Raw genomic sequence first — 23,886 nt, 5'->3', positions numbered from 1 at the left:
GCAGTACATGAAGCAGTGGCTGTACAGTAGTTGTATTAGTACTAGCATGAAGGTATTATTGTAGTTCTGCCCAGAACTTCTCTTTTCTCTCAGATTTAATAAAAGGCCACTTTCGGCCCAGATGATCTTTAAATATCACATCGGAATGATTACATTCTCTCGTTCAATCTGTGATTTGAGGGGAAGGATTAACCCAAATGTCCTTTTTGATTCCACCACGAAGAAAAATACTTTGCAGTGATCCTTCTTCTCTTCATGAATATTCATTCCCAACAGCATTCAATGCAAGTCTCACATCTGCGTTGTGTTTATTCTTCTTTTTGTTTAAGCATGTGTGCGAGTCTCATTTTCCTCCGAGGCTTTTTTGGGACAACGTGTGAAATAAGTAATTGCTGCCGACTTTATTCTAATGATATTCACGGCGTGGAACAAACACCTGGTCTGCGAGACGAGAAGCTCGTCATCCGAGGACACCAGGGTGGGGTGAGAACAGCGACTTTCTGGCCTCGTCACATTCCAGAGCCCAGGCTGGTGTCACAAGTGTACGAAAATATATTTGCTCTACTTGAAGTGTCACTTCTGTGAGGTTTAACCAATAAACAACCAACAAAAAGCAGTTTCGAGCCCAGATTACCCAACGTGTTTGTGTCCGTGCTTTGGGGAGTTTGGAACGTTAGAGAAGTTGCAGACATAAATATGTACAACTCATCCTTCCCCCCAAAGGATTCATCCCTCCAACATGGAGCGTTATCACTGCAGACGTGAGCAGGTCCTGCAGCAGAAAGTAGAAAGTAGCACTTGGGTGATTAGTTGCAGTAGAATGACTCTAATGGAATAACAGCAGATGGATGGAGGGAGTTGAATTGCAGAAGTATCAAGTGATGAATATAATACTAATAGAACACTATTTAATTGACCTAATCAATGTTTACTGCACTTGATTATCTCCATATTGCCATTTCTAGTACATTCATTTGTCATTATCATTCATGATTTATATTATTCGGAAGTGGGCAATTAGAAATAACGGATTTTACCTTTTATATATTTCGACGCCAATACATTTGTACTTTGTACTTCAGGTCTTGTGACAAAGTATTTAACTCACAGTTGATGTATTAGACTCATGTTATACTTTCGGCTCTTCGGGTTGGATGTAAAACGGACTGTAGGTGGTTTGATCGTGATGCTCTGCGTTAGATGAAACTCAACCAGTCGGTCCCACCGAGTGTTTTACCGACACAACCAGAAGCAAACGTCCCTCTGTGGGAACAGCTGACCCCCCCCCCCCGCGGGGAGCGTTCGCGCTAAGCAGATTTGCGCGGAGGGATTTAAGCTGTTGCCTCCTGATTCATCCGATCTGCTAACTAACGCGGCGGCGCGTCCGGCGCGTCAAAGCGGGACCTCAGTGCGCCTTTTTGTGGAGAGCGCGGCGCAGCGCGGCGTCCCGTGAGCGTCGCGGCGGGGCCCCAAACTTCCCTCCCTTCCAGCTGGACTGCTGGATACGGCTTATAGATGACAACCGGCCCCCGGAGAGAGTCGTTCTCCGTCGGACCAGGAGCCCGTCAGCCTTCGGCACCATGTCGGACGTCTCCACCGACAACGGCACGCAGCGCGGCGCGGCGGCCGCTGACTACAACTTCCCGGCGCTGATATTCGGGGTTTTGCTGATCGTGATCATCGCGGGTGGGAACGTGCTCGTGTGCCTCAGCGTGTACCTGGAGAAGGCTCTGAAAACCACCACCAACTACTTCATTGTCAGCTTGGCGTTCGCGGACCTGCTGCTGGCGGTGCTGGTGCTGCCGCTCTTTGTTTACGCAGAGGTAAGCGCGGCGCGGCGCGGCGCGGCACGGACCGGACCGGGTTTCACTCAGTGGTGGATCCGCTGTTCACCTCGTTTAGCCGCGGTCGCCCTGTGACCGGTGTCGGTCGTTCTCACGCATCCATTTTGCCGCAGATCCAACTTGAAAAACGACATTATGAGTCACATAGAAGTGTTTCGCACCTTCAGGCCGCGGAGAACCAGACGGTCCTTAATCCTGTTTAAAATATTTCATGTAAACTAATCTTGTTAAAATGCCTCAGGCGCTCATGAGGGTTCAAACACGTATATGAATGAATGCATTTATTTGTTCTCTGATCGGAGGTTTCAGCGTGAAACAAACATAAGAGGGATGTTTGTTTAAAATAGACTCATGTACCAATATTCGGTTCCTCGGTTGTTGGAACAGAATCACTGCAAAGACACACAACAATACAAAGATATGCAGAGTGGTTAAAAAAAATCAGGCACAAAATGACAAACAGGCAATAATGAAGACAGGAAATGACCACAAAGACAAACAAAGAGACCAAAGAAATGACTGCATGGACACACACAACCAAACAACCACACATGTGCAAAACTCTCAAGTGAGACGAACACTGGAACATGCAAACAACGACCAACACACACACACACACACACACACACGCATCCAGGAAATGAATGATCACGCTTAAAGGAAGGACGGGCTGTGCCTCTCAGTGGGGCGGGATGGAGGCACGTGGCCTCTACGGGCCCATTGGCCACCAACCCCAACACCAGGTCACACTACACACCTTTACCCCGACAACAGTCCCATCGCACAAATCTCAAATATATCACGTTAGAATTCTGAGAAAAGGATTAACGCTGCAGCTAATCCACTCTCATTAAACCCACCGGTTCATTACGGCACAAAATAGAAGAAAGCGTCTCATTTCTTTAATAAGGATCAATTAACTACTTCAAACACTCCGGGTGCTCTCTGGTTGTTAGGAGAGAATATACCAGGCATCATAACCCTTTCAAAGGGTATTCTAGACATTATTAAAGTATAAAACGCCACCTGCCTGCTTGCCTGCCCTTAAATCCCCGCTAATTAGCTGCTCTTTGTGAGCTTGTTGTGCCAGAGGCTGCAGGCGGTTAATCTTCCCAGAGAAGCGTCCACCAGATTAGAGTCAATCTGAGAGGTAAAACCTGGCCGCGTTCACCTGGGGAGTCGGCAGAGGAGAAAGGGTTTCCCCCGCAGGAATGTTTGCGCCAACGCTGAGCCGCGGTGCTGCAAGAGGATTTAACATATTTGCTCTCCAGAATTAGGCCGGTTAATCAGAGTGTGTGTGTGTGTGGTTTTGTTTTCTGTGTAGTTCCAGGGGGGAGTCTGGTCCTTGAACATGGTGCTGTGTGACAGCCTGATGACCATGGACGTGATGCTGTGCACCGCCTCCATATTCAACCTCTGTGCCATCAGCGTGGACAGGTACGAGTGTGTGTGTGTGTGATGAGGGGGGCGATTCATGTTCACGTGAAAGGTTGAGCGTGATTAGAATCTTCTCATGGAAAGTTATTCTTCATGTCCCTGTGCGCTCGTTCCAGTGCGCAGGAAGCTATCAGGTTAAGTGTAATAGAAGATGGTGATTTCTAGGTTACGTACAGGTGATGAAATACTACTAAATACGTAGAATGGATGGATGTTTGTTGAATGAATGAGATCTTCAATGACATCAGGACAACAGAAGGCCTCAACAGCTAAAAACACACCTTTACCCACTACACCTGGACCAGGTAGCACTTTATCAGCACTGGTAGTTTGGCCTCCTGTTGAATGCATTTCAATCCGGAGAGACTTGTTGAAATTTGAACAATGCTTTATTATTACAGGTATAATATGATATTGCAAGTTGTTTGGGGCTTGGACTCCATCCTGCTGCAGGATAGACCCGGGGCCGGGATCTCGAGCCGAGACGAGGCGTATCCCCCCCTTGGGAGTCCAGACACTGGTGGTGGTGGTGGAGCCCAAGTTGCATAACTCTCCTGCTATGCCAGGTTCTGCTGTAGCTTGGAGGTGTCCGGGGTGGTGGCGGGTCACCTTTGGGGTGGTGGCGGGTCGCCTTTGGGGGGCGGTGGCGGGTCACCTTTGGGGGTGGTGGCGGGTCGCCTTTAGGGGCGGTGGCGGGTCGCCTTTGGGGGTGGTGGCGGGTCGCCTTTGGGGGTGGTGGCGGGTCGCCTTTGGGGGGCGGTGGCGGGTCGCCTTTGGGGGTGGTGGCGGGTCGCCTTTGGGGGCGGTGGCGGGTCACCTTTGGGGGTGGTGGCGGGTCACCTTTGGGGGTGGTGGCGGGTCGCCTTTGGGGGGCGGTGGCGGGTCGCCTTTGGGGGCGGTGGCGGGTCACCTTTGGGGGTGGTGGCGGTTCGCCTTTGGGGGGCGGTGGCGGGTCACTTTTGGGGGTGGTGGTGGGTCACCTTTGGGGGTGGTGGCGGGTCGCCTTTGGGGGGCGGTGGCGGGTCACCTTTGGGGGTGTGGCAGGTCACCTTTGGGGGTGGTGGCGGGTCGCCTTTGGGGGGCGGTGGCGGGTCACTTTTGGGGGTGGTGGTGGGTCACCTTTGGGGGTGGTGGCGGGTCGCCTTTGGGGGGCGGTGGCGGGTCACCTTTGGGGGTGTGGCAGGTCACCTTTGGGGGTGGTGGCGGGTCGCCTTTGGGGGGCGGTGGCGGGTCACTTTTGGGGGTGGTGGCGGGTCGCCTTTGGGGGGCGGTGGCGGGTCACTTTTGGGGGTGGTGGTGGGTCACCTTTGGGGGTGGTGGCGGGTCGCCTTTGGGGGGCGGTGGCGGGTCACCTTTGGGGGTGTGGCAGGTCACCTTTGGGGGTGGTGGCGGGTCGCCTTTGGGGGGCGGTGGCGGGTCACTTTTGGGGGTGGTGTTGGGTCGCCTTTGGGGGGCGGTGGCGGGTCACTTTTGGGGGTGGTGTCGGGTCGCCTTTGGAGCGAGCTGAAATGACAACTGACCCCAAAAGAGAGGAGAACAGTTTTTTTAACGTTTGCCTGCACCAATGCGATTGGTTTACGGTCTGATACTACCCGACCCCGCCCCTACTCAGCTGGCCGTGCCCCCCCAGGGAGAGAGGAGGCCACCGGGGAACGCGCAGCCGGTCCAGTCTTCCTGACTGAATTTTCGCCTGAGCTTCATTTGTTGTTTGTGGCCTTTGGATAAAAGCGTCAGCTAAAGGAACGATGCGGTTTTTTCATTTTTTGGGGAGTTTTTCCTGTGCCGATGGTGGGTTTCGGGGCAGAGGATGTCGTATGTGTACAGACTGTAAAGCCCTCTGAGGCAAATTTGTAATTTGCGATTCTGGGCTATACAAAATAAAATGACTTGACTTGACTTGACTTGACTGAAACGTCTTCCACCGTTTATTCCTGCAGTTCATTTTCCGGCCACGGGCCGCGGGCGAGCCGGAAGGTTTTAGTTCTTCTGATAACCGAGGACTGATTAGAAGGGCGAGCGTCCATTCTGTTGAAAGAGATGACTTGTGTCGGTCTGTGGTGCTGAAGACGGAATAAAACGTGCTAATGAATAACGCAGCAGATGGGAGCTGCAGAAGGTCTCTGCATATCCAAAACACTATTTACATTTCAAGTAAAAATGAACATTCTGTCGGGAGCAGCAGGGCGATGCCCTCGTGTCCCTTTTTTCTCATTTCTCTTTTTTCTTCATCTACTTCAATAATTTATAATTAAAATGTGTTATCACAAGCAGGATGACGCCTCTTTTAATCTCGACCATTATCTTTTTCAAGTAATCCTTTAAGTTACAATTTAGAAATGAAAGGAATCATGAAGGATTAAAGCCTCGGGGTGACTCATAACGACGGATTGACAAAGTGATACACTGAGTAAAGAATATGAATAACCGCTAACCGTTAACCCTTCTGTCACGTTCTTTCTTCCTTCGCAGGTTCATCGCCGTGTCCATCCCCCTGAACTACAACCGCAAGCACGTGGACCAGCGTCAGCTCGTCCTGCTGTCGGCCACCTGGCTGCTGGCCCTGGCCGTGGCCTCGCCCGTCATCTTCGGCATCAACCGGGTTCCCCACCGCGACCCCGGCGAGTGCAAGCTTGAGGACAACAACTACGTGGTCTACTCCTCGGTCTGCTCCTTCTTCATCCCCTGCCCCATCATGGTGCTGCTCTACTTTGGGATCTTCCGCGGGCTGCGAAACTGGGAGGCCACGCGCAAGGTCAAGCTGCGCAGCAGCATCGAGGCCTGCAGGAAGCTGCAGCACGCCGGCGCGTCCGCCGGCGCGTCCGCCGCCCTGCCCGCGCTGCCCGGCACCATCCCCGGGCCGCTGCCCATGCCGCTGCCCAGGATCATCGAGAGGGACCTGGCCCAGTCTCGGCTGGACGACACGGATGAATTCATGCATCAGGAGATCCCCTATCCCCGGCAGTACCGGGAGAACTCGGTGCCCACGTTGACGTTCAGCCAGCAGCTGCACAGGAAGAAGAGAGCCAAGATCAACAACAGGGAGAGGAAGGCTATGCAGGTGCTGCCCGTTGTAGTGGGTGAGTGCTCCTCTCATCCAATCAGAGGCACAACAGCTAAATAATCAGCTTCTAATCGATTCTGAGAAGTGCAACGCGTGTGAAAGTGTCTTAAAGCTGCATTCTCGCTGTTATCCAGCAGGGGGCGACTCCTCTGGTCCCATAGAAGTCTATGAGAAAATGACTTTTATCTTGATTTATTCCCTCAGTAAACACTGTAAACATGGGTTCATGGTCTCAATCTCTATTTTCAAGTCTTTTTAAATGCAGCATGATGTTCATTTTGCAGGGCATGATTTTGGGCGGGGCTTACTGTGACTGACAGGATATTACGCGTTTAGGAAAACTGATCCCTCGTCGGCCGCAACAAGAAAGCATTGTTGATTCATTGCAACCCCTTTAAAAAAAGAAAAAAAATCAAAATATGTTTGGTAAAATAATATTTTGAAAGAAAAGTCCATATAAATTGAAAAATGCCGAAATATGTTAGGTCAACTAATCATGAAAAAAAGGCTCAAATATTAGTTTATATATTTTTAAAAATCAAAATTAATATCAGGCAAAAAATTAGGACAAAAGCCAAAAATATTAAGTGAAAAGATGTTTTCTTTGTATTAATGTCGTCACGATCAGGATTTTATGACACTCAAGACATTTTGAGTTGTTTTTACTCGCAGAAGACACTTTTCCACTTCTAGTTACTTTAAGTCTTGTTTCCTGAGCTGTCAGCCGTTGATCTGCACATTACGGCCACTCGTGCACCCCAGTAATCCGTTTATTCACCGGAGCAGGAAATGGAAGTAAAGTTGCTTATGGCAGCAGGTGAGGCGTGTAAGTGCTGAGCATGTGCTAATTACTAGCCTGTTTAAAAGTGGCTCTGCAGCAGCAGGTGTGTGTGTGTGTGTGTGTGTGTGTGTGTGTGTGTGTGTGTGTGTGTGTGTGTGTGTAGCCCATTAAATCACACGGATCACAAGGTGAACTAAAAAAAAACAGAAATGTTTCACTGCTGCATATTCGTGAAGACGAAGTGGACGTCGGACTCAGGAGGAGAGAAAAGACTCTGGAGGTGAATGTTGTCGTCACTGTTTGGGAATATTTCAAATAATATTTTGCATTCAGGACCTGAACTCTGTAATGGGAAAATGATATGTGACCCTTTTAAATGCTTCATTTGTATAACCAGTTTATTAGTTGCAAGTGCTTGCCAACTCCCATCACGTGTTTGTGAAAGAGAATGGACAAATATGATGAACTTATTCTCTTAGTCTTATGGATGCTGTCAGCTGTAGCACATTGCCCCCCCCCCCCCATCTCATCTACGTCTTCACTAATTAATTCGGCCGGCTCGTGAATCATTCAGAGTCTCAATGAAGGTCCTGGATCTTCAGCCGGGACCAAACTAACGAGGAGGGGGGCCGGGATTCACAGTTCAAAGAAGAAACTATGTGTTATGTTCTGCCTGCAGCCACAGCGACAAGAGTTAAACCCTCATTTATTCTCACTGATCACTAACGTTACTGTGAGGAACTCTTATCTGCTCCTGAACCAGTGTAGTCCTGATCCTCTATGTGAACCAGTCTGAATGTAGTCCTGATCCTCTATGTGAACCAGTCTGTGTAGTCCTGATCCTCTATGTGAACCAGTCTGAATGTAGTCCTGATCCTCTATGTGAACCAGGCTGAGTGTAGTCCTGATCCTCTATGTGAACCAGGCTGAGTGTAGTCCTGATCCTCTATGTGAACCAGGCTGAGTGTAGTCCTGATCCTCTATGTGAACCAGTCTGAGTGTAGTCCTGATCCTCTATGTGAACCAGTCTGAGTGTAGTCCTGATCCTCTATGTGAACCAGTCTGAGTGTAGTCCTGATCCTCTATGTGAACCAGTCTGTGTAGTCCTGATCCTCTATGTGAACCAGTCTGAGTGTAGTCCTGATCCTCTATGTGAACCAGTCTGTGTAGTCCTGATCCTCTATGTGAACCAGTCTGTGTAGTCCTGATCCTCTATGTGAACCAGGCTGAGTGTAGTCCTGATCCTCTATGTGAACCAGGCTGAGTGTAGTCCTGATCCGCTATATGAACCAGGCTGAGTGTAGTCCTGATCCTCTATGTGAACCAGTCTGTGTGTAGTCCTGATCCTCTATGTGAACCAGTCTGTGTAGTCCTGATCCTCTATGTGAACCAGGCTGAGTGTAGTCCTGATCCTCTATGTGAACCAGGCTGAGTGTAGTCCTGATCCTCTATGTGAACCAGGCTGTGTAGTCCTGATCCTCTATGTGAACCAGTCTGTGTAGTCCTGATCCTCTATGTGAACCAGTCTGTGTAGTCCTGATCCTCTATGTGAACCAGTCTGTGTAGTCCTGATCCTCTATGTGAACCAGTCTGTGTAGTCCTGATCCTCTATGTGAACCAGGCTGAGTGTAGTCCTGATCCTCTATGTGAACCAGGCTGAGTGTAGTCCTGATCCTCTATGTGAACCAGGCTGAGTGTAGTCCTGATCCTCTATGTGAACCAGTCTGTGTGTAGTCCTGATCCTCTATGTGAACCAGTCTGTGTAGTCCTGATCCTCTATGTGAACCAGGCTGAGTGTAGTCCTGATCCTCTATGTGAACCAGGCTGAGTGTAGTCCTGATCCTCTATGTGAACCAGGCTGAGTGTAGTCCTGATCCTCTATGTGAACCAGTCTGTGTAGTCCTGATCCTCTATGTGAACCAGTCTCAGGTTAGAGGAATAAAAAGGATTTGTATTTTTTCTTCTCCTCAGTTCTTTTTCTATCAGACGCTTTAATGAATTCGCTGAAGGTTCACGGAAAAAACACACAAAGTTCTTTTAAAACCGGATGAAGTACATCATGTTTTATTAGTTCTTATTATTAGTTATTAGTAAAATGTTTCAAAGCACACAAGGACATTTAAAGCATCTGAGGATCAATTAAAGTCTTCCTGTAAAACGCCGCGCGTCTTCTTCCAGGAGGAGATCAGCGCTTTAATTGCTTCGCGTCGAGCGTTTCGCTCAGTTGATTCATTTCGTTGTCCCGACCCTGCCAGCAGGACGCAGATGGGCGGTAGAACAAAGCCCTACAGTGGAGAGGAAAACGCCCCGCGGGTCTGTGTTGGTCACAGTTTTGTGACCCGCGGAGAACAGCGGCGCCGCTGTGACGATGAACAGCGGCGCCGCTGTGACGATGAACGCGACGCCGTCGTGACTCTGACTCGTCTTTTGATTTCGCGCTCTACTTCCACGCAGGCTGCTTCCTGTTCTGCTGGACGCCGTTCTTCGTGGTGCACACCACGCGGGCCGTGTGCGTGACGTGCTACGTGCCCCCCGCCCTGATGAGCACCGTCACCTGGCTGGGCTACGTCAACAGCGCCCTCAACCCCGTCATCTACACCATCTTCAACACAGAGTTCAAGAAGTTCTTCAAGAAGTGTTTCCGCAGCTGCTGCTGAGGCCCCGGGGGCCCCGGGGGGCCCGGAGGCCCCGGGGGGCCCGGAGGGGCTCTGAGCCTGGTGCCGTGCTCTACACACGTGCATGTATGTGTCTTTATATGTGCTGGCAGCAGCTACTGTGACTCCGATAAGCTCACTGCGATCGTGAGACTTGAGTGAGGAAGAGGAGGGACACACTGTGTGGAGACAATAACGAAGGAGACCCGTCGGCACGAGCTCAAGTAGCGATGTGCCTTAAAGGAAGTAAGTGAAGTGGAAGCGGAGGTCAAACTGTGGACCTTCTAACCGTCCAGCAGACCCGACTCCTGCCCGGCATTCCTAAATAATTCTCCTCCGCTCACCTAAAGAGAAAATGCTTTTACTATAATATTAGAATTGATTATATTAATATAAATGTATACAATTATTTTTGTCTCTTGAAATATTTGCCTGTGCTTAATTTCTTAAGAGATTTTCTATATTTTCCGTCTCCAACAAAGTGACTGAAACCCGATTTTCTTTATTATTGCGGCCGCAACTTTTAATAGTTTGAAACAGGTGAAAGTTTAAAAAACAACACAAAACCACTAAAGCAAACGTGAAAGTGAAAAGAAGAAAACAACAAGTGAACTTTTTTTGTTAAAGGCAACAATATATTTCTCCTAAAGGGAACGTCACCTTTAGGTCCTTCATATTACACATTTATGTTTCAGTGCATGTGGATTTAACGTATGAAATGCAGCCTTTCACCCTTCTGACTACACATTTACTGTAATAACAAACCCACAATGAAAAACATGGATTTCTTGTGTAATAATAGCAAAGTTTCAGGATTAAAAAGGCTGATATTAAGAAATATATTAATTATGAGTATTTATAACTGGAAAGATATCCCGGCCAATGATCTATATTCATGAGGATCTGTATATATAGATGTACGTCATATGAGAAACGTATTTGTCATTGTGGAAGTAATACCCAGCTATGAATAATGAACTATTCTTTCAGTAATATGAAAGTCAAAATATGATCAGTTCACTGCTTTATCCATAACATTAGTCTCGCATCATACGACATATTTACATCTTAAGGAGAAGTCGTGTGTCAGTCAGTGGTGGATTTGTAGAAAGGTCATAGACCTTAGGTAATAGATCCTTTAAATGACTCATTCCCACATTGTGTCTTGATGATGTCGCTGGTTAGAAGGTTTTATGAATACACTGTTTTCGTTGGGCCTGCAGGGCGGCTTCAGTGGGAGTGTTAAGCCTTTACCGCCGCGCGCGTGTGTGTGTGTGTGTGTGTGTGTGTGTGTGTGTGTGTGTGTGTGTGTGTGTGTGTGTGTGTGTGTGTTACTGACTGTGCCTCCTGTTTGCCATATCCACGTTTTATGTGGAAACCTTTCTAATAAACTGGGTCAGCTTCCTAAATGTTTCAGTGGGTGAAATCCAGTCGTCTCAGTTTGTGTTTGAACCATCTCGTCTTTCAATGACAGAAACTTTAACGCAGAGCTTTCATTTCATTTGAAAACAAGTTGTGTGTCTCTTTCAGATGCTTCTCCATCTCTTTCTGCACGCTGTTTAAAGCTCCCTGCCACAGCAGATCCACACCGAGTCAACATCGCACTAAACAACAACACAACATGCTTAGGTCGACCTGTTGGGCCCGTGCTTGCTGGTTGAATCTATAGAAATATGTTTGTGTCTCTGAGGGAGATCTCGACGGTGAAAAGGGGCGATGTGCTCTGTGCTGGATGAAAGGAGCCGTAGTGCTGCTGGTTCACGTCTCCTGACACAGATGCTTTTAGCGTCAACATTAGAGCCGCGGTACGGTCTCATCTAGTATGTCTACATCTATGAAGCAAGTCAACCTGACTCCACTTAGGGCGACAGAACACTCTCCCCATCTGTTTCTTTGGAATCAGTCGGTTTCCTCGTCCAAACAGAGCTGTGGAGGTTCTTAGTGGTTGAAAAAGGAATAAAACTTGACCAGCAGGGGGCGACTCCTCTGCTCCCATAGACGTCTATGAGGAAATGACTCTACTTCTCTGTAGTGACCAGCAGGGGGCGACTCCTCTGCTCCCATAGACGTCTATGAGGAAATGACTCTACTTCTCTGTAGTGACCAGCAGGGGGCGACTGCTCTGCTCCCATAGACGTCTATGAGGAAATGACTCTACTTCTCTGTAGTGACCAGCAGGGGGCGACTCCTCTGCTCCCATAGACGCCTATGAGGAAATGACTCTACTTCTCTGTAGTGACCAGCAGGGGGCGACTCCTCTGCTCCCATAGACGTCTATGAGGAAATGACTACTTCTCTGTGGTGACCAGCAGGGGGCGACTCCTCTGCTCCCATAGACGTCTATGAGGAAATGACTCTACTTCTCTGTAGTGACCAGCAGGGGGCGACTCCTCTGCTCCCATAGACGTCTATGAGGAAATGACTCTACTTCTCTGCAGTGACCAGCAGGGGGCGACTCCTCTGCTCCCATAGACGTCTATGAGGAAATGACTCTACTTCTCTGTAGTGACCAGCAGGGGGCGACTCCTCTGCTCCCATAGACGTCTATGAGGAAATGACTCTACTTCTCTGTAGTGACCAGCAGGGGGCGACTCCTCTGATCCCATAGACGTCTATGAGGAAATGACTCTACTTCTCTGTAGTGACCAGCAGGGGGCGACTCCTCTGCTCCCATAGACGTCTATGAGGAAATGACTCTACTTCTCTGTAGTGACCAGCAGGGGGCGACTCCTCTGCTCCCATAGACGTCTATGAGGAAATGACTCTACTTCTCTGTAGTGACCAGCAGGGGGCGACTCCTCTGCTCCCATAGACGTCTATGAGGAAATGACTCTACTTCTCTGTAGTGACCAGCAGGGGGCGACTCCTCTGCTCCCATAGACGTCTATGAGGAAATGACTCTACTTCTCTGTAGTGACCAGCAGGGGGCGACTCCTCTGATCCCATAGACGTCTATGAGGAAATGACTCTACTTCTCTGTAGTGACCAGCAGGGGGCGACTCCTCTGCTCCCATAGACGTCTATGAGGAAATGACTCTACTTCTCTGTAGTGACCAGCAGGGGGCGACTCCTCTGCTCCCATAGACGTCTATGAGGAAATGACTCTACTTCTCTGTAGTGACCAGCAGGGGGCGACTCCTCTGCTCCCATAGACGTCTATGAGAAAATGACTCTACTTCTCTGTAGTGACCAGCAGGGGGCGACTCCTCTGCTCCCATAGACGTCTATGAGGAAATGACTCTACTTCTCTGTAGTGACCAGCAGGAGGCGACTCCTCTGCTCCCATAGACGTCTATGAGGAAATGACTCTACTTCTCTGTAGTGACCAGCAGGAGGCGACTCCTCTGCTCCCATAGACGTCTATGAGGAAATGACTCGATTAATTCCCTCAGTAATCAGTGTAAATATGAGTTGACCAAGGCTGAGTCTGATGCCGTTCAGTCATTAACATGAAAATAAATGTGGACGAGACCATTGTGATTAGAATCCACATAAATGCATTGTGCTAAATTCCCACCAAACGGGTGAGAAATCTCATGGCGCAGAAGCCCGACGATCACCTGAAGGAGGATTCAGCAGGAATGTTTCTTTGAAAATGTCCCGTTGATCCATCCAGGCAGAGACATCTTCTAGTTAATAGTCTTCACTACTTCAGGCCCTTAAAGAGCAACACAGACATCCAGGTGAAAGGGAAAGCTTTGCTACCAGCAGATGATATTCTGGGCCAGGCGTTGCTATTATAACGTAAGAAATGTAAGAATACAGATCTTAGTGAGGTCATTGTCTGAAGAAGGAACAGATTTAATCAATCAATTAACAAGGGCCAATCATACATTAATCTAAATAGGACTTACTGACGATTACAGTGAAATAAAATAAACTCACTGTGTAAAACTGATGTTATGTAATAATTTAAGTGATGGTTTAACTGACAGTTGCTCAGTGGCTCTGGTTTTAATAAAGACATATAAACATATAAAGGGCTGAACAGCCTAATTTGTCTGAATCTTGGTCCTCTGGCAACCTCTGCTGGTTAAAATACCCTCGACTCACATTAAAAGACCCACAGCCAGCAATGATGGACTCTAATAACTATTATTATCTGTGTGTCAGAGCATCTCAACTTAATGAGACACACACACACACACACACACACACACACACACACTAAAAGCGCCTAAAGGTCCTCCCCATTTCTGAAGAAAGATTCAGTCCTAAAAGCTTACATTCTCCTTCATTTCCCCACCGTAAATATTTATATTTATTAAACATAAATTGTTCAGCTTCACACTTTCTAATACAACATGTTTTCATCCTAGAACGTTCAAAAACAATTAATTGTCAGTCTAAATACACATCCTGTGTTCATCTTTTGGTGCATTTTAACTGAATTACGTTGCCAGGCAACAGCGAGGGTTTATGTTTACTTCCTGTCAGCTGATGTCACTCACTGGCAACACAAATATATATGGACGCATTTCAGACGGCTTATGTTTCAAACTGTTTATTAGATAGTTTTGATCATGGCGGCTCATTAAAGAGGCAAAGGTTCTGAATATGGTTCCCGTATGTATTTAAACCCGGGTTGACATTTCAATACTTCTACAGTATTTAACCAGCACATCGCCCTTCTTCATAATAATTCAAATGAAGACATAAAAATTGACTCCATACAAACGAACGTTGTCGCGGAGGCTGTTTGACTCACAGGTGAAAACAATCAAATGTAATACTGCACATCTGTCTTACTGTTACGTCATCACTCACCTGCATGCTGCTGATATGAGAAGAGAATAAATCTAAGTTTCTTATTAGCCGTCTGTGAGTTTCCTGTAATTCAACAGAGATCCACGTCTTCACCCTTTACAGTCGACATTCAGGCTGTTTTTTCGTCAGGCTGACTGAATGAGATCAAACCTCCGGTTTGGTTGCTGAAAATCGTCACTCTTCCGTCTTTGTTGCAGCCTGCGGATAAAAGCACAAAACACCACGAGTGACCTCATCAGCTCGGCTGCTCGATGTTTGGTTTTCACTAAGCCAAGAGGCTCATGGGAACTCTCACGTGGAAGAGCTGTAACCACAACACACACACACACACACACTTTCAGAGCAGCGGCGGCCATCAGAGCGTCCAGCTCGCGGGTCCAGCCGAGCGCGTCGACCAGGGCTCGCACGCCTTCGACCACGTCGCCCAGTCGCACCACGTCGCGGGCGCGGTGGCGCCCGGCGAACGGACCCACCGGGTCCCGGTTGATGAGCAGACGGGGAACGGAGCCGCCCACCGCTCCGGCCAGACTGGCGAACGGCTCCACCTGCAGAGCGGCAGCGTTTCAAAGCACGTGGGACCGTTTGATAGGCGTCGTCGTCTTTAAGAAGGAAACGAAAGCCCGTGTCCCCGTTTACCTACACGCACGGCTCACCTCCAACGACGTTCCCATGACGACCAGCAGGTCGGCCCGCGGGAAGTCCGTGAGGTACTTGAAGAAGTGACGTGGAAGCTCCTCCCCGAAGAACACGATGTCGGGCTTCACCACGCCTCTACAGGTGGGACACTGTGGGACCGTCCCGCTCATCACGTCCGCCTGGTGAGCCACACGTGATGCTTAACAGTGTTTTTTAACTTCACTGGCTATAAAATGTCCGGTGGAGCAACCACATATAAAAATACAAAACATATATATATTCATAATCCAGCACGAAAAAACAAATAAATTGGATTGCAAAAGTTTGATTGGATCAACAGACACTGTGATTTATATATTGGGATAAAACAGAAATCGGGTCTTCATTTTTTAACATTTAAGGACCTCAAACTTTAACAAATCTCAGACGTTCTCTTTGAAGGCCTGCACACAATTAATTCAACAATTTCTCCCAAAAAAAAAAATCATGGAATTGTTTGTCAAAAGTCATATGAAGAAAAGATTAAACTAAAATCCAAATATCAGGAATCAGGAATCAGGAAACATTTATTAGCCAAAATATGTCAAACATACAAGGAATTTGTCTTGGCGGTTAGTGCGCGACAGTAGACAGACAAGACAGCAGTGCACAAGTAATAAAATAAAGTGGAATGAAATGCTGATGCAATGGGTTAGTAGAATAAGGCTATGGGTTAGTTATAGAAGGTCAAATACAGATCTAAGTCACATTAACAGTCTGGCAAAATACATTTGTTAGCATTTTCCACCACTGCCAGTTCCTTTAAATATAATGTAGTCTAATGGTCTAAATGGCTCAACACCGACTCATATTTTAAATCTAGTGGTGAAGGTAAATGTGTTTGTGTTTTCGGGGTCGTAACTCACTCGGAGCTCCTCCCCCTGGTGTTCCCTCAGACAGACGGTGCAGGTTGCCGTGGCGAACGTTCCGTGAGCCTCCACCAACATCTCAGGAGGAATCCCCGCCACTGACGCACAAGTAAACAAGCAAGGCGGCTTAGAAGGTCTGTCAGAACCTCACAGACGTGCAGTCACGGCGAGGAGAGTACACAAAGCCGGACGGCGCCTACGTCTTTCCAGCCCGTCGATGTTCTGCGTGTACATCCGGAGGAGCTGACTCTTCTCGTGCAGCAGCCGCACGAAATAATGGGTCACATTGGGCCGGTAGTTCCCCGGGTAGAGCTCTTTGGCCAGGGCGAAGAAGGGTCTGGGGTTATGGTGGAAGAAGCGGAGCTCGAATATGGCCTCCGCGTAGGGCAGGTCGTACTGCTGCAGGTTGTCATAGAGACCGCTGCCTGGAGACCTGGGAGGTAAAGATCTGCTGAACACGCCCGATGCTCACCGGAGGCTCACACGAACACCGATTAATAAATAAGTAGATTCACCTGAAATCCGGGATGCCGCTCGGCGTGCTGATCCCGGCTCCGGCCATCACCACCACCTTCGCGTACCGCCGCTCTCTGATGCCCTCGGCGATGTCTGCCAGGGTCTTCTGACCCTCGGCTGAGCCGCCGCTGCCGCCACGGGAGAAGAACTCTCGGGTCCCGTTCCACCGGGGAGAGACGGTTTGTCTGCAAAGCAGCAAAACAGGAATGAAGGAGTGTTTCTTGCCAGGTGCAGGTATTCTATGGTCGTTACGAGGCTTCTGTCTGACATGCGATCACGTCTTCTTAGAGAGGGTTAGTGCAGCAAGCATTAAAGGCACTTCTGTAAAAAAGGAAACATCGCTCATTGCTAAACAGTTAGGACTGTTTTGAATAATTACTTTGGGTCGCCAACTAATGACCGCTTATAAATCTAATGAATGTTTATTATCTCCTCAAGCACAGAGACCCTCACAAGTCCTTTTCTGCAAGTGCAAATCAAGTCACTGTGCCAGGTCCTGGTCCCCATCTCAGGCCCTGAACTCCACACAAACATATGAGCACACAGGGATGTGTTCACATGCAACATCCCATAAATATATATATAGTTTCTGTACTACCATACCTCAAGGTTAAGTACTGTGCTCTGCTTACTCGTTTACTTTTTGTGTGCATAATAATAAATTTATATTGCTGGGATTTGACCCGCTGTCCGTGTGAGATACCTGCACAGCGCTGCACCTTCACCTGGTCCTGGACACGACCTCCTTTGACCCAAACGACCTGCACAGAAACATCTCACAAGTATCACTCACCAAACACCGTATTGCATCATAATGTCACTGCCTGTCTTCTCACCGTTTGCAGAGAGCGTCCTGCTTGTCCTCGAGCACAGGTACACACTCAGTCTGACAGGTGACCGTAATGACGGACTCACTGAAGAAGCCATTACGGAGCAGCAACCCAACTACACTAACGTTATTGTTATTGCGTGACTCCTACTGACTGATGACGAGATGTTCAAACAATATCTCTACCTGAAGGCAGATGAAATATGTAACGATGACAAACTGCTCGCTGACATGTTTGTTGTTGACCTTTGACCTCACGCAGACGGATGTACTCGATAGGCTAACGCTAGTGAACCTTAGCTTAAGCTCGGTCGATAGCTACCGAACTGGATTTCCGATTTTATTCAATTGTGCGCAGTTTATTAATCTAAAAGATCCAACAATAAAGCACGGCATTAGTGTATAACATCTGAAAACAACGTTACCATGAATCAAATTAAACATAACGTGTGTACCGTTAGCAGTCAAGAATTAAAGTTTACGGTAAAAACAAATCTCAGCTAACGGCCGGCTTTAGAAACGCCTACTTTATCTCCCATCATCCTTTGCGCGCGGCAGTAGAGCCACAACACGGCAGGCTATCTGGCGTTAGCTGAAGACACACAACAGAGCCCCGATAAGGATTTAACCTCACAGTTTCTTCGCCACCATGAAAGATGTTAGCGGTTACCTCAAACAGCAGCAGAGTAATAGCACCACCCCGGAGATGGCGACGGAGTGGCACACGTTGGAGGAGTTGCACAACAAAAGGTAACATTAAACAAGAAGTCAGCTAGGCTAATGCTCCGCTTATGCTAGGCTAGCTAACGTTAGCTCGCTCATTCATTGCAAATGCACGCTGAGTCATTCGCTGACCTAGCGTTAGCTGATGTCTCACCAATGTTAGCAAGTTCCTTAAACATGTGAGCGGAAAGTGTCCTCTTTGCTTGGAATTCTAAACATTTAGACCATTGAATAAAACACAATGTACATGTTTTAAACTCTGAACCCAACGTCATTAATTTAGGATAACGGAAGTTTGTCGCAAGTTTGTGTTAGCTGTTTGCTAGCGAGGTGCTAGGCTGAAGCCCTCAGTCCGCAGACAGTGACGGCATCACTTGCATTTAAAGTGAATTTAGTGTTTAGTAGATACATAACATTATCACCGTGGATGGTGTTGCTCGGTAATGTACAAACGTCCATCACAGGTTAACGATAGAATTCAAAAGTGAAAGATGGCTTCACAAGCAATCCAGTAAACCTTTAGACTCGTTTAAATATAAATATATATATATATATATATATATATATATATATATATATATATATATATATAATTAGTATTATCTTCTGGATAATGTGTTGTTGTCCTTCACAGACACTTTTCTTTGTTTACAGATTGTGGCATCAGTTGACTCTCAGGCTGACAGACTTTGTTAAAGATCCTTGCTTCAAAACGGGAGATGGCCTCATACAGGTACCACCGACGGTCTTACATGTGCACACATCTCTTATCCTGTATTTGTATATTTAATGTGACCCTTTTAACGGGAAGTTCAATCACACAAGTATACCACCGTTACCGGTTATTTGTTACTTATTTAATACTATTCTTTTTGTCTTGTATATTTTATATTTCTATTCTATAGCTTCACCTGTGTGTATATATTTATGCTGCTGTTGCAAAAACAAGTGGGATTAATACAGTAAATATCCATCTATCTATATATTTTATTGCAGCAAAGTTTATTTTTAGGACAGACACTATAGAAATAAGACATGCACGCTTTTCTTTGCGTTTGAGATGTGGCCATGAAATGTAATTGTTCCGTTTTGTGTAACAGCCTCGTCGACGTACGGATGTGTGATGTTTTTTTAAATCATTAGCGTGATATTGATAATTGTAAAAAACATAACTTCAAACACGAGGAGGAACATTAACCCTAAATGACGTCATGATCTGAATTCTATTCTTCTTTTCTTTCTTTAAGCTCTATGACAACTTCATCAGTGACTTCGATCACAGGTGAGAGAATCACTCGCCGTCTCACAGCCACCAGCTCATCGCTCACTGTTGGATGCTGATTTATCATTTTTATTTATTCCTTCCTCAGAATCAACCCCTTGTCCCTCATGGAGATCATACTGTATGTGGCCAGACAGATGAAAGGTAGGAAGAACAACAGGCAGAACACAATGTTTCTCACTTAAACAGTTTTTCTAGTAATTACACTTTTTTTTTTTCAGATCCCAAAGATGCCATCACTTTTCTTGAGAAGACCAGGGAAAAGGTGAGTTAACAGATGCATCACAGCTTCTCAAATATGTATATATATATATATATATATCATTTATAGATTAGCACCTAAGCTAATGCGGTCAAATCTTTCTTGCTGTTTTTAAACCGTATCTTTGATCAAAAGCTGTCTTTGTGTTTCAGGTGAAAAGCAGCGACGAGGCCGTCATTCTCTGCAAGACGTCTATCGGCAGACTTAAACTGGAGATCAACGATCTTCCCGCCACAAAGGTAAGCGAGCCTCGCACCTCGGTCACATCCGACACATTTCACACGTTGGGCTGCAGGTGATGTTCACACACGATGCGTCTCCTCCTCTAAATGTATTTACTGCTGATCTCTGTGGAGTTAACATACAAACATGTGATGTCGGCAAAGCTTTTAGCTCCTTGAACTCGATTGATGGAGAAAAAAAACAACCATGGATCTGTTCAGAGATCACATAAAAGTGTCTCTTTAATCCTCATTATCACTGTTGTCGGTACATCCGTTACCACACGAACAGGAACTTCCCGTCCTGATTAGATTATATTCAATGTAATTCTAACAATGTGCAGCGAATGGCCAGATCATCATTGTACTAAATATATATACACATATTAAGCATGACGGTAGCAAGAGGAACAAATGTTTTACAGGGCTGATGTCATGGTAACAACCAGTTTATCTCTCACCCAGAGCATAATGTAATAACTCTAAACGTATTACGTCTAATAGGGCTAAATCCCCCCTCGTACAATGGCAGTAACGTTTTACTTTTATTTTAATGAAACTATACATGCATTTTAATTTTTTTTTAGTGGATCGGGCCTTAATTCACAACCTCTTTGTCAAAAAGATTTGTTTCTGCCATCAGTTGAGTTCATTCTGGGCTCCAAAGTAAGTTTCATGGCACCACGTTATCTCTTGACCGTTTGTTCACTAGAAACCCGGCGCTGCCTTCTAACACTTTAATAAACCCGCATTCCCTCTTCTTGTCACGTCCAGAAACTCATCGAAGAAGTCGAGGAAATGTTGAACAACTTGCCCGGAGTGACGTCGGTGCACGGACGCTTTTATGACCTGTCCAGCAAATACTATCGAATCATCGGGAACCACGCCTCCTACTACAAGGACGCCCTGCGCTACCTCGGCTGCGTGGACATCAAAGACCTCCCGGGTGAGCGAGAGGACCGGCGCGTGACCTCCGGCCGGCGGAGCCCAGCTGGCGTTTCACGCTCTGATGTCGCCTTTACCCCACAGAGACGGAGAAGCAGGAGAGGGCCTTCACGCTGGGACTGGCCGGGCTCTTAGGAGAAGGAGTTTACAACTTCGGGGAGCTGGTAGGATTTAAAAAAGGCTCCGTTTCTTTATCTATTTTTTGCAGCTGTCCCAAAATGTGTTTTATTTCAACCGCTCTGAAGAATCGACAGTCAACAATTCTAAATGTTATCCTTTTACTTTGTTAAAGTAATTTGCTGTGTTTTGTCATAAAGACACACAATTCCAATTCTTGGGGAAAGAAGATTGTATTTTTATGGATTTAAATAAATCTAGTGATTAATAGCTTTAATGATGTATTTCTACAGCTCATGTTAGGAAGTTAAACACCTCATAATGAATCTCCAATATTTATTTATGTTGTGAGAACATTGTCGTAACTTTATTTACCACCAAGACTACATTTTCCAGATTACATGCGAACACTGTAACCATGTAATGTTCTTCTTTTCATTGAGCTGAGCCTGAACGCATCACAGTGGGACTGAAGTGACCCGCCTTGGTTCGCCGTTAGCGCTGCTGCTAACGCTGCTTGTGCGCTGACACGTGTTGTTCCGTGTCTTTGCAGCTCATGCATCCCGTGCTGGAGTCCCTGAGGAACACGGACAAGCAGTGGCTCATCGACACGCTGTACGCCTTCAACGGAGGCAACGTGGAGAAATTCCAGAGCTTCAAATCGGCCTGGGGCCAACAGGTGATCCACGTTTAAACGTCGAACAAGCAACGTTAAAGCCTCAACCGATGAGGGAGGTGGAGTCCACCGTGTTGATCCGAGTACGGCGGATGCCGCTTCTATTTATCGAAACGCTCGGGACAGAATGGTTCAGAAAAAAGTTCTGGTTCCTGTGGTGACGGTGTGATTCCCTCTTCCTTCTAGCCCGATCTCGCAGCACACGAAGCCAAACTGATGCAGAAGATCCAGCTGCTGTGCGTGATGGAGGTGAGAGAAGGTTTTTGTTGCGTTTTATCGCCGTTGGAAGGAGCTGGTTGTGCATTCGATCATTTCTATATAATAAATAGTGGCGTTATTTAAGAATTTAGTGCACAGAATCAGCCATCTGAATTTAGTTTTAAAACAGAGACGCTTCACAGTGACCCCACACGTCACATAAAAAAGGTTAAAAAGTATCCCGTCTCTCACCCCAGATGACCTTCACTCGTCCTGCCAACCACAGACAGCTCACCTTCACCGAGATCTCTCAGAGCGCCAAAATCCCCGTCAACGAGGTGAGTGTGGAACGAGGAAACGCCGGCTCGTGGATACGGTCTTCTCAGCGGTGGGGGAAGGGACGGTCCTCACTCTGCTGTTGTGTGCTGCAGGTGGAGCTGCTGGTGATGAAGGCTCTGTCCGTGGGCCTGATCAAAGGGAACATCGACGAGGTGGACCAGAAGGTGCAGATGACCTGGGTGCAGCCCAGAGTGCTGGACCTGCAGCAGGTTAGTGCTCACTCAGCAGATTACGTGTTATCAGCTGGACCTAAAAGCGTTTCACTGCAAGATGTTTGGTGTTTATGAGAATTCATGTGCAGATATTCTTACTCCGTGCTTTTAAAATAAATGAAAATAGGTTGATGCCGAAAGACCTCGAAGGAGACGTACGTTTCTGAAACGATGCTAAAAACCTCGTCTGGACGGAGATTGGTTTTAAAACGAGGCATCGGCCTGCGGTTCTTAAACATGAATCTTAAGCTGCATTCTCTGTAGTGACCAGCAGGGGGAGACTCCTGGTCCCATAGAATTGATGAGAGAATGACTCTACTCTCTCGATTTATTCCCTCAGTAAACATGCGTTTATGGTAAAGTAAGTCTTCTTCAATACAGCAAGATGTTCCTTCAGAGTCAAACAGTCCATAAAGAAGGGGATGCTTTAGGGCGGGGCTTACAGTGATTGACAGGTCTATTCAGCGTCTACATCACTTGCCCGTGGTCCAAATATGAAAAGACAGAGGTCAGAATGTGATCACAGGCGAGCGTCAACTGTCTCCTGCTGTTTAGATCAAAGGCATGAAGGAGCGTCTGGACGTCTGGTGTGGAGACGTGAAGAACATGGCCATGCTGGTGGAGCAACAAGCCCACGACATCCTCACCTGAACCACGTCCTACCCCCCCGGTGCTGGGAGGACACTTTGTTTTCTAATGCTTGCTTTCTACCAGATGTTCATTCTTTGCTGTTTATTATCAACCTGTAAAAATACACTGTGGTGTTTTACAAATAAACAAATGGTTGTAACATTATTATCAAGACACATGGTCTAAAACATTAATAAAAATGATTTAAAACGTATTTGTGTACAAGCTTACGTTTAAACTCTCAGCTCCGTGTTGGTTTTAGTTCCACGCTGGCTGTTATTTCCCTCAGTCTTTAAATCTATAAACTGGTTTCAATTTCTATTTGTGTCTTATAAATGTTAATTTATCTCTGTCTGCATGTAGAAGTCTCATTCTAGGTTACAAAAACAAAACCACGCTTTATTTTTACTATTTCTACCGATGGATCGCACTAAATGCTACACAATGATGCAGGTCTACGTGTTCTATAATATACCTTCATGTTAACGTTGCTGCTGGTGGAGCTAATTTTCACTTAATAACCGGCTGGGTAGTTTATCATTATACCTCATGATTTAATGGGTTGATTCCATTTAGTATTCTTTAAATCTGAAACATTAGGGCCACGTAAGGGAGTGAGAAATGATTAATAGCAGAAAGGAAAGAATTATTGTATAACATATAGCTCCAATCTGAGGAGCTTATGGGACAAGGATGTTCTTGCGGTCTGCTAATTATAATTATATATATACACATTATTTATATATATATATATGCAAATAAATATTTTTTATATATTTATAATACAGGAATATCCCATTTGCATTTGTGGCAGATGTGAAATTCATAAGAACTTCTTCAAAAATCAT

At 46.6% G+C, this 23,886-nt stretch overlaps 3 protein-coding genes across 6 annotated transcripts; 2 read left to right on the top strand and 1 right to left on the bottom strand.

The window, feature by feature from the left end:
• Positions 1–1,258: 1,258 nt before the first annotated feature.
• Positions 1,259–11,191, top strand: drd4b (dopamine receptor D4b). The gene is made up of 4 exons (XM_078086015.1): positions 1,259–1,823; positions 3,169–3,281; positions 5,751–6,358; positions 9,578–11,191. The coding sequence occupies exons 1-4, from the start codon at positions 1,581–1,583 to the stop codon at positions 9,778–9,780; spliced, it is 1,167 nt and encodes a 388-aa protein (XP_077942141.1). The 5' UTR covers positions 1,259–1,580; the 3' UTR covers positions 9,781–11,191.
• Positions 11,192–14,265: 3,074 nt separating this feature from the next.
• sirt3 (sirtuin 3) lies at positions 14,266–17,973 on the bottom strand. Of its 3 annotated transcripts, none has more exons than XM_040170081.2 (8): positions 17,441–17,973; positions 17,308–17,365; positions 16,604–16,789; positions 16,289–16,521; positions 16,086–16,186; positions 15,198–15,359; positions 14,880–15,089; positions 14,266–14,742 (listed from the first exon to the last, which is right to left on the bottom strand). In XM_040170081.2, the coding sequence occupies exons 1-8, from the start codon at positions 17,529–17,531 to the stop codon at positions 14,719–14,721; spliced, it is 1,065 nt and encodes a 354-aa protein (XP_040026015.2). In that variant the 5' UTR covers positions 17,532–17,973; the 3' UTR covers positions 14,266–14,718. The 3 variants fall into 3 exon arrangements, with proteins under 3 accessions (XP_040026015.2, XP_040026013.2, XP_040026016.2); XM_040170079.2 differs by having other exon boundaries at positions 15,185–15,359; positions 17,441–17,972; XM_040170082.2 differs by lacking the exon at positions 14,880–15,089 and having other exon boundaries at positions 17,441–17,972.
• Positions 17,974–23,252, top strand: psmd13 (proteasome 26S subunit, non-ATPase 13). Of its 2 annotated transcripts, XM_040170083.2 has the most exons (13): positions 17,974–18,183; positions 18,811–18,889; positions 19,404–19,438; positions 19,527–19,582; positions 19,660–19,703; positions 19,853–19,939; positions 20,696–20,867; positions 20,951–21,030; positions 21,537–21,662; positions 21,846–21,908; positions 22,115–22,195; positions 22,289–22,405; positions 22,964–23,252. In XM_040170083.2, the coding sequence occupies exons 1-13, from the start codon at positions 18,083–18,085 to the stop codon at positions 23,057–23,059; spliced, it is 1,137 nt and encodes a 378-aa protein (XP_040026017.1). In that variant the 5' UTR covers positions 17,974–18,082; the 3' UTR covers positions 23,060–23,252. The 2 variants fall into 2 exon arrangements, with proteins under 2 accessions (XP_040026017.1, XP_077942139.1); XM_078086013.1 differs by having other exon boundaries at positions 17,985–18,183; positions 22,115–22,405.
• Positions 23,253–23,886: the final 634 nt, after the last annotated feature.

This window comes from Gasterosteus aculeatus, chromosome 12, assembly GCF_964276395.1.
Source record: "Gasterosteus aculeatus chromosome 12, fGasAcu3.hap1.1, whole genome shotgun sequence".
NCBI classification, from domain to species: Eukaryota; Metazoa; Chordata; class Actinopteri; order Perciformes; family Gasterosteidae; genus Gasterosteus; species Gasterosteus aculeatus.
Note: the sequence above shows the minus strand (reverse complement) of the source record. Positions and strands in the feature narration are given on the sequence as shown.

Bases quoted from the DNA above. Each gene is read 5' to 3' on its own strand.
- drd4b (XM_078086015.1), top strand. From the start codon at position 1,581: ATGTCGGACGTCTCCACCGACAACGGCACGCAGCGCGGCGCGGCGGCC. The intron at 1,824-3,168 runs GTAAGCGCGGCG...TTTTCTGTGTAG, and splicing joins CGCTCTTTGTTTACGCAGAG to TTCCAGGGGGGAGTCTGGTC. The intron at 6,359-9,577 runs GTGAGTGCTCCT...ACTTCCACGCAG, and splicing joins GGTGCTGCCCGTTGTAGTGG to GCTGCTTCCTGTTCTGCTGG.
- sirt3 (XM_040170079.2), bottom strand. From the start codon at position 17,531: ATGGCTTCTTCAGTGAGTCCGTCATTACGGTCACCTGTCAGACTGAGT. The intron at 15,360-16,085 runs GTGAGTTACGAC...GTGGCTCACCAG, and splicing joins ACCAGGGGGAGGAGCTCCGA to GCGGACGTGATGAGCGGGAC. The intron at 14,743-14,879 runs GTGTGTGTGTGT...TTTTATCCGCAG, and splicing joins TGGCCGCCGCTGCTCTGAAA to GCTGCAACAAAGACGGAAGA.
- psmd13 (XM_078086013.1), top strand. From the start codon at position 18,083: ATGAAAGATGTTAGCGGTTACCTCAAACAGCAGCAGAGTAATAGCACC. The intron at 19,940-20,695 runs GTAAGCGAGCCT...TGTCACGTCCAG, and splicing joins ACGATCTTCCCGCCACAAAG to AAACTCATCGAAGAAGTCGA. The intron at 21,663-21,845 runs GTGATCCACGTT...TCTTCCTTCTAG, and splicing joins AATCGGCCTGGGGCCAACAG to CCCGATCTCGCAGCACACGA.